The sequence below is a fragment of the Mesoplodon bidens genome (genome assembly GCF_964165515.1).
Source record: "Mesoplodon bidens genome assembly, chromosome: 3".
In the NCBI taxonomy this organism is placed as follows: Eukaryota; Metazoa; Chordata; class Mammalia; order Artiodactyla; family Ziphiidae; genus Mesoplodon; species Mesoplodon bidens.
The window spans coordinates 91,185,375-91,200,304 of record NC_138178.1 but is presented as its reverse complement, the minus strand read 5'-3'; the positions used below and the strand labels follow the sequence as shown (position 1 = coordinate 91,200,304).

The 14,930-nt window shown below is 34.9% G+C and overlaps 1 protein-coding gene across 2 annotated transcripts in view; it reads left to right on the top strand.

The window, feature by feature from the left end:
• Positions 1–14,930, top strand: part of CTDSPL2 (CTD small phosphatase like 2) — a 71,464-nt gene that overhangs the window by 43,186 nt on the left and 13,348 nt on the right. For both annotated transcript variants that reach the window (XM_081229618.1, XM_081229617.1), the window contains exons 5-8: positions 958–1,173; positions 5,206–5,284; positions 5,583–5,694; positions 8,694–8,780. In XM_081229618.1, coding sequence (XP_081085744.1) covers positions 958–1,173; positions 5,206–5,284; positions 5,583–5,694; positions 8,694–8,780 — 494 coding nt within the window. The remainder of the gene's footprint in view (positions 1–957; positions 1,174–5,205; positions 5,285–5,582; positions 5,695–8,693; positions 8,781–14,930) is intronic.

Genomic DNA, 14,930 nt, shown 5'->3' with positions numbered 1-14,930 from the left:
AGTTCTGTGGTCAAAAATACTGAATGACAACAACATGGGTTTGAACTGCACAGGTCCACTTAATACAAGGATTTTTTTCAATAAATACTATAGTATACAATCTGTGGTTGGTTGAATCTGAGGATGTGGAACTGTGGATACGGAGGGCTGACTGTAAAGTTATTCTCAGATTTCTGACTGCATGGGGGTCAGTGTCCCTAACCCCTGTGTTGTTCAAGGGTCAACTGTATATACTTCAGAGTTCCTAAGAGACTGGATCTTAAATGTTCTCACCACAAAAAAGAAATAATTATGTGGCAGGATAGAGGTGTTAGCTAACGCTCAGTTGGTAATCATATTGCAGTATATAAAGTATTAAATCAATACGTACACCTGGAACTTACAAAATGTTATGTTAATTATATCTCAATAAAAAATTTTTAAAGTTCTAAATTATTTGACTGTAAATGGGTGTTTCTAAGCTATTTGAACACTCTTAAGAAAAACTTTGCTCACAAATATTGCTCTAGCTTATAGTCTTTACTCCTTATTTTTGAAATGTCTAGTAAACAGTCACTAAATAATGGTATCCTCAGCTTTGTTTCTGTTCCATTTAGTTTTTCTAAATATTTATGAATTTTTATTGAATATATTTGACATATAACATTGTATAAATTTAAAGTGTACAACATGTTGATTTGATAATTTATATATTGTAATATGATCATCATCGTAGTGATAATTAGCATGTGTTCTCTCCAATGTTACATAATTATTCTTTCTTTTTAGTGGTTGGAGTAATTAAGTACTAGTCTTTTAGCAGGTTTGATGATTATAATACAATGTTGTCTGTATTCACTATACTGTGCATTAGATCTCTAAGGCTTATTTATTACTTGTTTTAAGTTTGTTCCCATCTTTCCCCACTCACTATGAGCTTTTAAGTGACGATTAATGTACAATTAATCATGATTTCAGGAACATCAGGATCCGATTCCCCAGGACAGGCTGTGGAAGCTGAAGAGATAGTAAAACAGCTTGATATGGAACAGGTGGATGAGATCACTACCAGTACTACTACATCAACTAATGGAGCAGCTTACTCAAATCAAGCAGTTCAAGTGAGGTCATCAATAAATAATGGTTTAGAAGAAGCAGAAGAAACAGTTAATCGTGATATCCCACCCCTCACAGGTAAAAAAGATTCCTTTTTTTCTTATACATTTTCATGAATAGTTTGTAAAAATACTACTGTATTTTTTCTTAAATAGGCAGATTAAATGCATAAATTTTTCTTCCTTGAAGTTAATAAAATTAAAACTGGAAATAACACTTTTCCCCCCAAATCCAGTCACTTTGAAATTGAATTTTTTAAGGTTATTTTGACTGCATATTAGTTACTTTACAGTTTAATTATGTGTACCAATCTTACCACTTAGAGAAACTTAACACAGCTAACAAAATAATATGCTTACATTTATGAATATATTTATTATAATTGCACGAGTCTTAGATCCTTAAGGTCTGAAGTCCCTACATAGAGGTAGTCTCATACCTTCAGATTTGTTTCATATACAGATGACATTCCCAAAGAAGAAGCTTCTGTTTTTGGGTCTCTCCTATACACAAACTTTGCAGCCTAATCCTGGATGCTTTTAAAGGCCTAACATAATTGTTAGGTCCCTGAGCCAGTTGTTATGGAAATGTAGAAACATGTGAGATCAGCATTTGTAACTTCTGAGGGTTGTGGTAGATAGACATATAAGGCTAAAAGATGAAATTGTATTCCATTATGATTAAAAGCAGAAATAAAACTGAGGATGGACATCTTTTCCCAGAAGGAGAAGATCTTAGACTTTTATTTTAGATTTGTTTGTTTTTCCTTGTGATGCCAGATATTTGAGAGAGCCTAGTACATATATATTGGTTGAGAAGTAAGTTTGGCATAAGGATGCAAAATGATGATCTCTCTGATATAAAGGGGAAACTTGAAAAAAAATCATTGAAACAGCATGATACATTTAAAGAAAAAATGCATACAATTATGAAACTTGTATACAGTGCAACCCTGTATCAGTATGAAGAGAAAAGCAGCATAATAGAGTTAAGGTTTATTTTATTTTATTTATTTTTAGTTTTGGCTGTATTGGGTCTTCGTTGCTGTGTGCGGGCTTTCTCTAGTTGCAGTGAGTGGGAGCTACTCTTCGTTGCGGTGCGCAGGCTTCTCATTGTGGTGGCTTCTCTTGTTGGGGAGCACAGGCCCTAGAGTGTGCACGCTTCAGTAGTTGTGGCGTGTGGGCTCTAGGGTGCGTGGGCTTCAACAGTTGTGTCACATGGGCTCAGTAGTTGTGGCGCATGGGCTTAGTTACTCCGAGGCATGTGGGCTCTTCCCGGACCAGGTCTTGAACCCATGTCCCCTGCATTGGCAGGCAGATTCTTAACCACTGTGCCACCAGGGAAGTCCAAGGTTTATTTTAAATTTGTCAAATAAGGAATTCCCTGTGCTCTCACTGCCGAGGACCCGGGTTCAGTCCCTGGTCGGGGAACTGTTGGGTTGGCCAGAAAGTTTGTTTGGGTTTTTCTGGAAGATCGTAAGGGAAAAACTCGAACAAACTTTTTGGCCAACCCAATAAAATCCCACAAGCCGTGTGGTGCGGCACTCAATCAATCAATAACAAATAAAATGTTAATATTGATAATGTTAAATTATAATGTTATAATTTAGGAATAATACTGAACCTAACAAGCAAATCTAATGCTGATTACTTTGCCTGGTGTTACAGGCTAGTGAATGATAAGGTATAGACTGAAGCCAGGGCTTTTTTTTTTTGGCGGTACGCGGGCCTCTCACTGTCGTGGCCTCTCTCCCGTTGCGGAGCACAGGCTCTGGACGTGCAGGCTCAGCAGCCATGGCTCACGGGCCCAGCTGCTCTGCGGCATGTGGGATCCTCCCAGACTGGGGCACGAACCCGTGTCCCCTGCATCGGCAGACGGACTCTCAACTACTGCGCCACCAGGGAAGCCCCGAAGCCAGGGCTTTTGACTTCTTTGATGTTTTTTCTGTTTTTGTGTTTCTATATAAACCTTTGTACTCATTTTTTCTGACAACTGTGCCTACCAGGAAGGGGTTTCTATAACTTTAGTTTCTAGAGGGGAATAGTAAGATTTACTCCATTTGTCTCATACATTCGTTTTTCTAACATTTAATTGAACACCTACTTTTTGTGATGGGCACTATTTATAAAGATGACTAAGATGTGCTCATGGACCCTGAAGAGTATATGATCTAATTGATGAGCCAAGTGTACACAAAAATTACTGTACAGTGTGGTGAGTGCTGTTAGAAATAAATGAGCAAAATATTGAGGTGGCACATTGCAGTTACTCTGGGAGGATCATGAAAGGAAGAAGTAAAAGTTTTGCTGATCTTAAAATATGAGTATGAGTGACAAAAGTGGTACTTTTCCCCAACTTCAAGAATGTAGCCAAAGAGAACAAGAAGGAAGGAGGCTGGCTCTACCATTTACTTATCTGTGTGACTTTAGATAACTTATTTAAGCACTCTGAGACAGTTTTCTTAGCTTTAAAATGGTAATAATAATTTAGAGCTTTGAAGACTAAATGAGATGAAATACGAAAAATGCTTAGCATGGAGGTGCTCGAATACTAATTACTTCCTGTCCCCCTTTCTCTGAGATTAATAGGAATTTGAAATAGTAAAGTAGTAGGAAGATATATTTTTCCATTTGTCCCCTTGTGCTAATGAACCGTTACTGGCATAAAGTTGTTAGAAATGAACAAACATTCTGCTTTACATCTGTTGTCATTTATTGAACATACACACTGTATTGGCTCTGTCTCAGAAGGTATCAATACATGGTAATAGCAAAAAATGTAAGTTTTTATCCTGAAAGACTAGTGTCCACCAGTATTCCATTCCTATAGACAGATCACAGCAATTTTTATTGAGGTCCACTGTCTTAGTCCTTTCAGGCTACTGTAAAAAACTACCATTAGACTAGGTGACATATAAACAATAGAAATTTATTTCTCATAGTTCAGGAGTCTAGGAAATCTGAGATCAAAGCCCCAACAGATTCAGTGTCTGGTGAAGATCTGCTCTCTGGTTCATAGATAGCTGTCTTCTTACTGTGTCCTCATATGCCAGAAGCTATGCAAGCTCTTTGGGGGTCTTTTTTTAAGAGCATTAATCTCATTCATGAGGGCTCCACCCTCTTGACCTAATGACCTCATGACCTCCCAAAGACTCCATCTCCAGACACCATCACATTGGGGATTAGGTTTCAATATATGAATTTTGGGGCAACACAAACATTCAGTCTCTAGCATCCACCTTAAACTTTCATCTCCAAGACATTACCTGTTTAGCTTGTAAGTTATCGTTGTCTCATTGAATTTAAGTTGTAAATATTGTCTTAGAAAATTCTCAACATAATTTCTAAAGCTTTATCAATTGATCAAATTTTAATTCAAACTTAGAATGGACTATGTGTCGTGGAATACAGAATTGTTGCTTGATTATTTTTAAGTTGCTTGTAAATGAGAAGTAAAATAATGGTTCTTCTAAAGCACTGATTTCTATATACAGCATAATTTCTTAACTTTTAAGATCATAGACAACCTTGAGATGCCTGTAAAAATGTACATAAAACATTTTTTCATATGTCTTTAGGGGTTTGTAGACCTCTTAAAGCCTGTTCATAGATCTTAGGTTTAAAACTACCTTCGGGATCTGTTGTCAGCACACATATATTGACTGACTGTATGTACTGTGCACTTTGTGAAGTATTACTGCTATGAGCACCATGAAATTTTTATGGTTATACATACAAACATCATCCAGTTAGAAATGGAAATTTTGTGGAGTGTATTTTCCTAATAATACACTCCACAGTGTAAGTAGTAAATAGTAGGAAATAGTGTAAGTAGTAAATTTTCTCTTAGCTGTTAGGGATTTAAATTTTGCTAGCCATGATATAGCTTGCCACTTTGTCTGTTATGGTAAATTTTTCCTTTGGATCCAGACTTAGATCTATGTGTTTATAAATTTACTTTTAAATACTGTTTACAAATTATTTCTGTCTTATCTTTAACCTAAAATACATAGGGCTTCAGGAAGATCTTAATAAAAGCAGTAAAAATGTATACTTCATGGGAGCATTAAGTGAGTAAAAGCAACATTTTGTATTTCACTTTTTTAAATAGCACCAGTAACTCCAGATAGTGGTTATTCATCAGCCCATGCAGAGGCCACCTATGAAGAAGACTGGGAAGTATTTGACCCGTGAGTTTTTTTTTTTTTTCCCTTTCTCTCTTTGAACGGAATGAAAGTACATGTGTAGAGGGGTGGCTAAATGGTATATTACGAAGAGCATTTGACCTGTAGGTATTAATACTTTGCTGAGTTACTGAAATACTAATTTGTGTATTTTCAGTTTTACTTATGTGTTTTATAAGTTTGGTTTACTAGGTTAAATATGCATTATTTAATTAAAAACTTAAAGATGGGCTGAATTTAGTAATATGTTTTATATTTACAAAAAAGTAGAAATGTTGACATTTTCTTAAAATTTGATTTATAGCTATTATTTCATCAAACATGTTCCACCACTGACAGAAGAACAACTAAATAGGAAACCTGCCCTTCCATTGAAGACAAGAAGCACACCAGAATTCTCCCTAGTTTTAGACTTGGTAAGTATATTATCTGTAGAGTTAGGGAAAGTAAAGGCGTTAAATTCTTTTTTAAAAATACTAGCCCAAAATACCTAAAAGAATACAAGTGAATGAATAGCCTTACACATACATTTACTATAAAAACATGTCCTAGGTGTTCTGAAATGTTTTTATTTTAAGCACAGTCTAATGCCAGGGCCTCCCCAATTTGTTGGTTTCCAGTACCCTTTGAAAATAAATTAGGCTTTCTTTTTCTTTTTCTCCCCCCACCAACCCCCCCATTTCACTATTTTTCTATTTAAATTAAATTAATTATTGCCCCCATACTCCTATACCCTTTGTTTTGTTCTTTAATCTCCCAATAAATTCTGATTTCATGGCTAGATTTCAACCTTTTTGGGGGGTGGGGGGGTCACAGTCATGTTCCCCTGAAGGACCTAAGTCTTAATGAGTTAACCTCATGCAAGACCATACTCCTTTTCTTGTTCCTTTTTTGGGGGGAGGGGCAATCTATGTAATACTTAATACTAAGTATTAGTATTATCTAATACTAATAACTTTATTAAAAGACTCTCAAAAGCATGACTTCTTAATGCTGACTAATAAAACCTTTAATATGCTCTCCTGGTGTGAATTTTTAAATTTATATTTTTTTAGGGTACCAGAAGAGCTTTGAAAACTGAATATCTCTTATCTTTTCCTAACCAAGTTTAATATATGGTCACCATTGTTTACCATCTGCCGGCAATTTCTTGATATTAGCAAAAATATGTATCTATTATATAATACTGGAAAACATTTTGCTATTTAAAAGCCTTTGTTACTAGTAACCTATAATTGGAAATGTGGTTTAGTTCTTATTAAAAAATGTTTTTTTATCTTGAGGAAAAGCATATTTTTAAAATCTTAACTAGCATGTGTAGTTGTTTTGAGAGTTCAGCACCTTAGCCTTTGCCTAGCCAAAGAGATATAAGATAGGTATCCAGAAGGCCTAAGTATTTAAGGTGTTTATTAGAGGATAAGTGGGGAAAAAAAGAAAAATTTTGAAACTGATTATGAGTAGTTTAGATTTGATGTACAGAAACTGAAAAAGATTTTGCTAGATTTTTATGTTAGCAGTTGATGTCATGATAGCAAGTTTGGCCATATAATTTTTAATCCAATGTGGAGGTAAATAGAGAGGGGAAGATAAGAATTGGTGAGCATAAGTGAGTAATTTTACAGAACTGGGTAAAGAAGAATGATCAAAATTTAGATAGGCTGTAGATGAAGAAAGTAGAATTAGTTATGATTCAATTATAAGAAAGAGAATACCTTTTTTTTTTTTTTTTTTTTTTTTTTGCGGTACGTGGGCCTCTCACTGTTGTGGCCTCTCCCGTTGCGGAGCACAGGCTCCGGATGCGCAGGCTCAGCGGCCATGGCTCACGGGCCCAGCTGCTCCGCGGCATATGGGATCCTCCCGGACCGGGGCACGAACCCGTATCCCCTGCATCGGCAGGCGGACTCCCAACCACTGCGCCACCAGGGAGGCCCATAGAATACCTTTTTTAAAGATACTAAGGGAATACCTTGAATTGTGTACTCTGATATGCTATTAAAAGAAAATGTGGGTGGACCTAGAGTCTGTCATACAGAGTGAAGTAAGTCAGAAAGAGAAAAACAAATACCATATGCTAACACATATATATGGAATTGAAAAAAAAAATGGTTCCGATGAACCTAGTGGCAGGACAGGTATAAAGACGCAGACGTAGAGAATGGACTTGAGGACGTGGCGGGGTGGGGAAGCTGGGACGAAGTGAGCTTTGACATATATACACTACCAAATGTAAAATAGATAGCTAGTGGGAAGCAGCTGCATAGCACAGGGAGATCAGCTCAGTGCTTTGTGACCACCTAGAAGGGTGGGATAGGGAGGGTGGGAGGGAGACTCAAGAGGGAGGGGATATGGGGATATATGTATACATATAGCTGATTCACTTTGTTATACCGCAGAAACTAACACAACATTGTAAAGCAATTATACTCCAATAAGATGTTTAAAAAAAGAAAAAGAAAAAGAAAATGAGGCATATCTAGAGTATTTTTTGCTCTTTGCCTCCCCAGAGTTTAACTTTAGGTTAAAAGAAACACTCCAGCTAATAAGAGGTGGAATCACAAGGTATGAGCATTTGTGTTTCATTTTAATTCATCTTAAAACACATTGAAAAATTTGGGGGGTAGTTACTAGCAGCTTTATTTTTTTTAAGTGTTGTCACTTTCTACAAATGGAAGCCTTTTTTTTAATCCTTCAGGATTTGAGAAATATACATATTTGCACATACCTTACATTGAATGATCCTTACCTTCTTTTCCTCATAAGAAAACAGGGCTTGGTAATCAAAGATGAGAAAGAAGTCTTGATTGACTGCTAATTTAGTTAAACAATGTTTATGTCTATGAAACATATTCAACAGATACTGAAATATCCATTTTCTAAAATAAAATTCTTTATAAAAGGTTTAAGAATAAGGAGCTATATATAAATAGAAGATATATATTTTAATAGATACTAAACTTCCATTGGCAAATTGTAAAAAAAAAAAAATTAAGAAAGTATATATGTGGTTTGCTTAACAGAAAATTGGCAACTGCAGGACTCAGAACACTGGTTGCCAAACATGCGTATGCATCCTAATCACCTAAAAGGCTTATTGAAACATAGATTGCTGAGCTCCTCTCTACTCCTTGCTGAGTTTGAATGATAAGAAATGGAGCTGGAGGTTTTGCATTTCTAACTAGTAGTTCCCAGATGATGCTGATGCTGCTTGCTGTTCTAGCAGCCACACGTGAGAACCAGTGACTTAGAAAATTCTATCCCAGTTTGCTATGCCACACACAATAATGTATTATAAATATAAAATTCCACGTATGAATGGGTGCTTTAATAAATGTTTTTGGTGATCATGAATACATAAAATTATCAATTGAAATGTCTTAATATCTTGGTTCATTCAATATGTCCTTTTTATTTTAAGGATGAAACACTAGTACACTGTAGTTTAAATGAGCTAGAAGATGCAGCACTTACTTTTCCAGTCCTTTTCCAAGATGTCATTTATCAGGTAATTAAAATTTTTTAACTTGAGTTTTGGCCTGTTAGATATTTTGAACCAAGAAATCTTTTGTAAATTTTTTTTTGGTGAAATTTAATGTGTTTATTCCTAATGGATTTCATCTGTATTTTAATGATTTAGTAACACAAAGTAGCATCATGCTAAATAAATAACTACATAAAACAACATTAATGTTACCAAAAAAATGTGAACTTTTTTTACCCATTGCTCTCTGCTAGTTTCATAACCTGTTTGCCAGCAGGTGGAGGCAGGAACACTGACATCTTAGGTCCCCGAGAGCTTGCCAGGTTAACACTTGGCGTTGTTGTTGTTGTTTTTCCAAAACCCAATTAATAGGAAGAAGCCTTATTCCTTGTTGGTCATTTTTATTGCCTTTTCTAGTAATATGGTGTGTAGGTTGCAGTGTAGTAGATCTACTTTATTTTAATCACAGAATTCCTTGACACTCTTCTAGTTACTGCTTTACTTAAAAAATTAGAGTATTTCTTCCTCCTCTGTGTTGATGGACAGGTAACAGTGCAAAATACAAATACCATTTACATTTCACTGCAAATTACGTGTGTTGACCATAGGTTTTACTTTATGTTTCAGATTTTCCTATCATATAATTTGAATTAATATATGTGAATACACTTCAAAAACTACAAAGTGCCTTTCTGTCATGGAGATTGTTATTGAACTAGCATTACCTTCTTATATACCAGTTGTTGAAGGATTGGGAAAGGGTCAAAAACTTTGTTGTTTGTCAGGTGGAAGCCAACCCAAGGATTAACTAAATAAAGTCACAGAACATTTACCATGTGAGCAATGAAAAGGTGTTCATGGTTGTTTATGTGCTCTTAATAGGCAGTTAGAATATGTGTATAGTTTTCTTGGCACATGATAGTTATTAGAGCTTGGAAATCATAAAATTTTAGAGTTAAATAGTTTGTGGTTCAGGAGCTACTTTACCTACCTTATCTTGTAATCAGTCATAAGAGGATTTAAGCAGTTATTGTCAGTTCTGGTTTAACCTAGAAAGGTACTGTAGGTATGGTAATATCTGGATACTATCAATATATTTATTTCCCTTTTATGTAAACTGATTTTAGTTCTGATATAGATCAGAGGATGAGCAAAATATACATAAAAATGAGGGATTTTAGGTTTTTGAATTCCTTTTTAACTGTATATTACTTGTTTAAGGTAAATTTTTTTCTTAAGACATTTTCTGCCAAATAGGTTGTTCTTGTTTAGTGTAATTCAAGGACAGGAGTCTTGTGGCAAATATAAATAGCATGGCAATATGTTCTCTCTTTTTAGCTTGATAACCTTGTTTTTATGTTCAGAATTGCCCTTAAGAACAATGGCTTTCAGGCTTTTGAATTTGGAAAAGAAAACTGTTACTAAAACTATAAATAATTATTTTGATGTGATTTCTTAAGCTTCCAGATTTGAAATTTATTTCTGATAGATGGTTTTGGTCTGTTTACATAATTTTTAGTAGTGAAATAAGAAACTTGGAGAGTAGATGAGTTTGATTTCCCTCTCATGAGTATTTCTTTTCAGTGTGACCATAAAATTGAATTTTTTTCTTATTGCTTCCACCATTTCTTCTTTAGTTCTCTTCTTTATAAAATTCTTACTGTTTCCTATGGATCCGGACAGTTGTCTTATTTTGAATAAAAGGCTCCTAGCAGTGCATATGACTAATATAAAAAAAACTTCATATGTACTGCATCTGTGGAATTCAAAGAACTCTTTTTCTTATATATCTGAGGTACACTTTCTGAAACAGGAAAATTAAATGAGCTAACCTAAATCAGGAGCAATGAGCAGGAAGTTTGAATCTTAAAAATTATAGAGATGATTGTATTTTAAAATGATTTAGTTGTACTACATCATGTACAGAGTTTAGTTCCCTTTCAGTAAGTTTTGAGGGTGTCCATAGTTAATATTGGATTTCTAGTTTTGGCATAGCCATTCTGTGCATAGCCATTCTGTCTGCTTTTTAAAAAATAACTTTGAAGAAATCTTGGGTTAGGGTTCCCCCAGTTTTCAGACCAGCAAGCTCCCTTTAAACAGGGAATGATGTCTTTTAAACTTTCAGTGGTGTTGTCTCCATCTACTGGCAAAGAAGAAATATACACAAGGGTCTGGGATGATCTAAGAGATTTTGGAGAAACCACATTATTAGGTAAGATGTAACTTACATGTTTAACCACTACAGTATAATGTGGCCCACTTAAAGGTAGAAACCTGTAAAATACTGTATATACTCTTAAAAAATAGTTTGTTGAGATGAAATTCACAACATAAAATTAACCATTTTTAAGGGAACAGTTTCATGGCATTTATATACTCTTGAATATGTCAATTCCATAATATTTATGTATATACTCTTAAAATGGTAATGTTAAGATAGGATCAAATTCTTCATCTGAATCAAAGCTAGATAAAGTTTCCTCTTGGGACTTTTGTTACTTTTGCTTTTTGTTTATGGTAAGTTTGTTATAGTAGAACCATATCTAATGTTAATTCTATTTGTTATTCTCTTTCTTTCAAAACAATTTAAAATATAAATTGTCGTATGTATGTTTTGATAATGGTCTGTATCAGGGGTTGGCAAACTTTTTCCTTTAAAGGGCCAGTTGTTAATATTTTAGGTTTTGCAGTCTGTGTTACAACTACTTTTTCTGCCATTGTAGCATGAAAGTAGTCCTAAACAATACGTAATGAATAAGCATGACTGCGTCCCATTAAAACTTTATTTACAGAAATAAGTGATGATCTGGATTTGGCCAAAAGGCCATAGTTTGCTGACCCTTGGTCTAATAATTATGAGAGTATATGCAGTAAATTTACATATTCAAATTCTAAGTGGAAGTAAGTAATCAAATGTTCATCAAAATTCTTGTTAATATATAGAGAGATTTAAAATTAGATCCACTGTAACCTGGTTATGGGCTTTCTTAGGTTTTTTCAGATGAAAGTTTGAGGGAAATTTAAGGTGGTCACTACTCACGTTTAAAGATTGCCTTACTTCATGATATACACTCTTCTTTTGATTGATAAGTAGGACTCAACCTAGTTAATGCAAGACTTAGAATATATGAGGAGGTAGATTATTCAAGCCTCAATTAGTACCTTGAATGTATTTGAATTTCCATTTCTCTAGGAGATAAACCTAAAAGATCCAACTCAAATTAAAATTTTGATATATGTTACCACTGACACTATACAGATAGACAGATCATAGTTTGTGTATATGGAGAAAAAGTCATTTGAAAGAAGAACTGAGTTTTTAAAGTGAGGGTGTGGCATTCACAAAGGCAAAGTATATGGATTTTTGTTTGAATGGGTCTTTTCCTCTCCCTTAATTGGTAGTTTTTCCATGAATTGTTTTACAGTTAGATATTGGGAAACGTATTTATTCATAGAATCGTACAAATGCATTTGATATCTGGAAAAACAAGTGCGTGATCAGTTCCAATGCACATGTTTTAATTTTTATATTTAGCTTATATTGACACATTGTCAGGAAATCCATCTCGTGGTGTTACTCAGTTAAGAGGTCTCCACTGTATTTAGTTTCTGTTCCTGCAGATCCACCAATTCAAGACTCTAGGTCATCTCACTCCCTCTTCCATCCAGAAGATGACTTCTATCCACAAGCAGGACTGAATCAAAAGACAGATTTTTCACTTAGCTCTTGAGCTGAACCACCTCCTCAATGACCTTCCTCTGTCTCCATCAAGAACTGGAGCTCAGTTTTTTGAAGATGTAATAGAGCTACTCAGCCCAAACGTGGCTAATTGAAGACAAAAAGAAGATGCCTCATATGTTTCACTACAGTGCAACCAAACGTAACTGTGTTGTCCAACTCCTCATTCTGTAAAGTATGGCAGGGGCATCTGATTTTTGACTCTGTTCACCAATAAGACTTTAGCCAGTCAGTGGCTTTCTGAAGATCAGTAAAATCAACAAACTTTGGGTCAGCTGTCCAGAAATCAGATTGTGGTAAGCACTCAAGGAGAGAGAGGATCCTGTAGGGAGCTACTTGCTAAAGGATGCTTTGTTTTAATAGTAGAGGTTGCTTTTATGGGAAAAGTTGGGGGGAGAGGTGGGTGGGAAACCCCATGTTTAGCAAAGCTCAGCCTCTTCCTTATTATTATAGTTTGTTTTCTTGGGAAACTTACAACCTAGGATAATTTTCATAAGGATCTCAAATATTTTATACCACAGAAAAATAGAAGTAGAGGGTCAGTGACATCTATCTCTTTTCCACAGTCTAGGAAGAAATGTCAGCATTATTTTTGCTTCACAAAGAAAAAAGCAATCGTTTAAATGAAGAGTTTTGTTAGTAAACACCTAATCAAGTTTTTCCTCCCCTCAAGCTCTGACTTAAATTGATACTAAACCAGAGGCATTTTGTTCTGACATTCATAAAGCATAATTTTACTGTACAAAAGTAGTATGTATTTTGTTCATTAAAACATCTGGGGTCATGGACACAGTATTGAGGATACAAGTAATATTTTATATCTGGTAGGGAAGAATATTTTGATAACTAATTGTAAGTCAATATTTTAAATAATTTTAAAGTAATTTTTCCATCCTTATAGCTAGTCATTGGCACTAATTTTATCATCATGGTTTGTATTCTTTATAAATGTATCTTAAAATTAGAAGTTCATTTAAAAATACAGAAAATTCTTGTTCAGTAACTACAAATATTCTTCAAATATAGGAAATGTGACAGTTGATTACTAAGCGTATTAAATTGGAGGCTTCAAAATTTAGAATTTGTTTTTAAAGGCAACATTTGTGGGGGGGGGTTGCTTTTAAAATGAGTAAACTTGACTTTAAGATAAACACATTAATATTTTATATATACACAAATATGTGTACATACATATTTAAATTCAAAAATTATATATGTATATTTATATATATTATATATGTATGTAAATGGCCATGACTTGAAAAGTATGCTTCATTGCTAATTTTTAATATACCTTCTGTATGAATACATTAAACACTTTATCCCATTTGGACTCCATAAGAAAATATCTTTTCAAATTTATTTCTATTTAATACATTGTAAGGTTTTGCAGAAGGTTTTAGTTTGGGGGTTTTGTTTGTTTTTATTTTTATTGGTTCTGATGTTTTAGTATTTACCTATTCATCCTCAGATTGATCCACCTACAAATACTATCCCCAGCAGCCTCTTATTGGAACTGTGTGAAGCAAAAGGTGACTTGTAAAATCACCCAGTGGGTTATGAAGTTGAGGCCTCCACAAGGCCTATCTGAGCAACCCTCTTTCTATGGAGAAGGTTTGGGTTTTGTCTCTATGATCTGGTATTGATGCTAAGACAATGTTAACTAAGTTAAATAGTTAAGTAATCAGTTGACTTACTTTACGTCTTCTAAAAGTATAGATATGGCTTTCTCTTTGAGTTGAGGTTGCCCAGTTCTGCCCCCATAAAATCCTGCTCATTCCAGCTATTCTCCTTATGGCTGATTACTTTTAAATAATAAAGTGGATAGTAATAATAGCTATTAGGAGTCTCAGTGTGCTGGCACTGTTCTAGGTGCTTTATATATATTAACTTATTTAATAAACAACTCTATATAGGTACTGTTATTATACCCATTTTATAGATAAAGAAACTGAAGTGTACAGAAGGGTTAAAAAAAATGGTACAGCCCCTTGTATATCTGTGGTATCTGCTAATACCTGTAGCATCTCTTCACATTGTTCAGTGTTGTTAGTTTTCTACAGTTTTAACTTCTTACTGCTGATTAAATAGATAGCATCCACCAATCATCTTTTTATTTAAAGGTGCCTGCTCTTTTTTTTTTTTTTTTTTTTTTTTTTTGTGATATGCGGGCCTCTCACTGTTGTGGCCTCTCCCGTTGCGGAGCATAGGCTCCGGACGTGCAGGCTCAGCAGCCATGGCTCACAGGCCCAGCCACTCCGCGGCATGTGGGATCTTCCCGGACCGGGGCATGAACCCGTGTCCCCTGCGTCGGCAGGCGGACTCTCAACCACTGCGCCACCAGGGAAGCCCATGGTGCCTACTCTTAAGTAGGTGAATACCACCAAATTTATCTTTTCTTTTCTTCCTACAACAGTGTAGCAATAAGTTCAAAG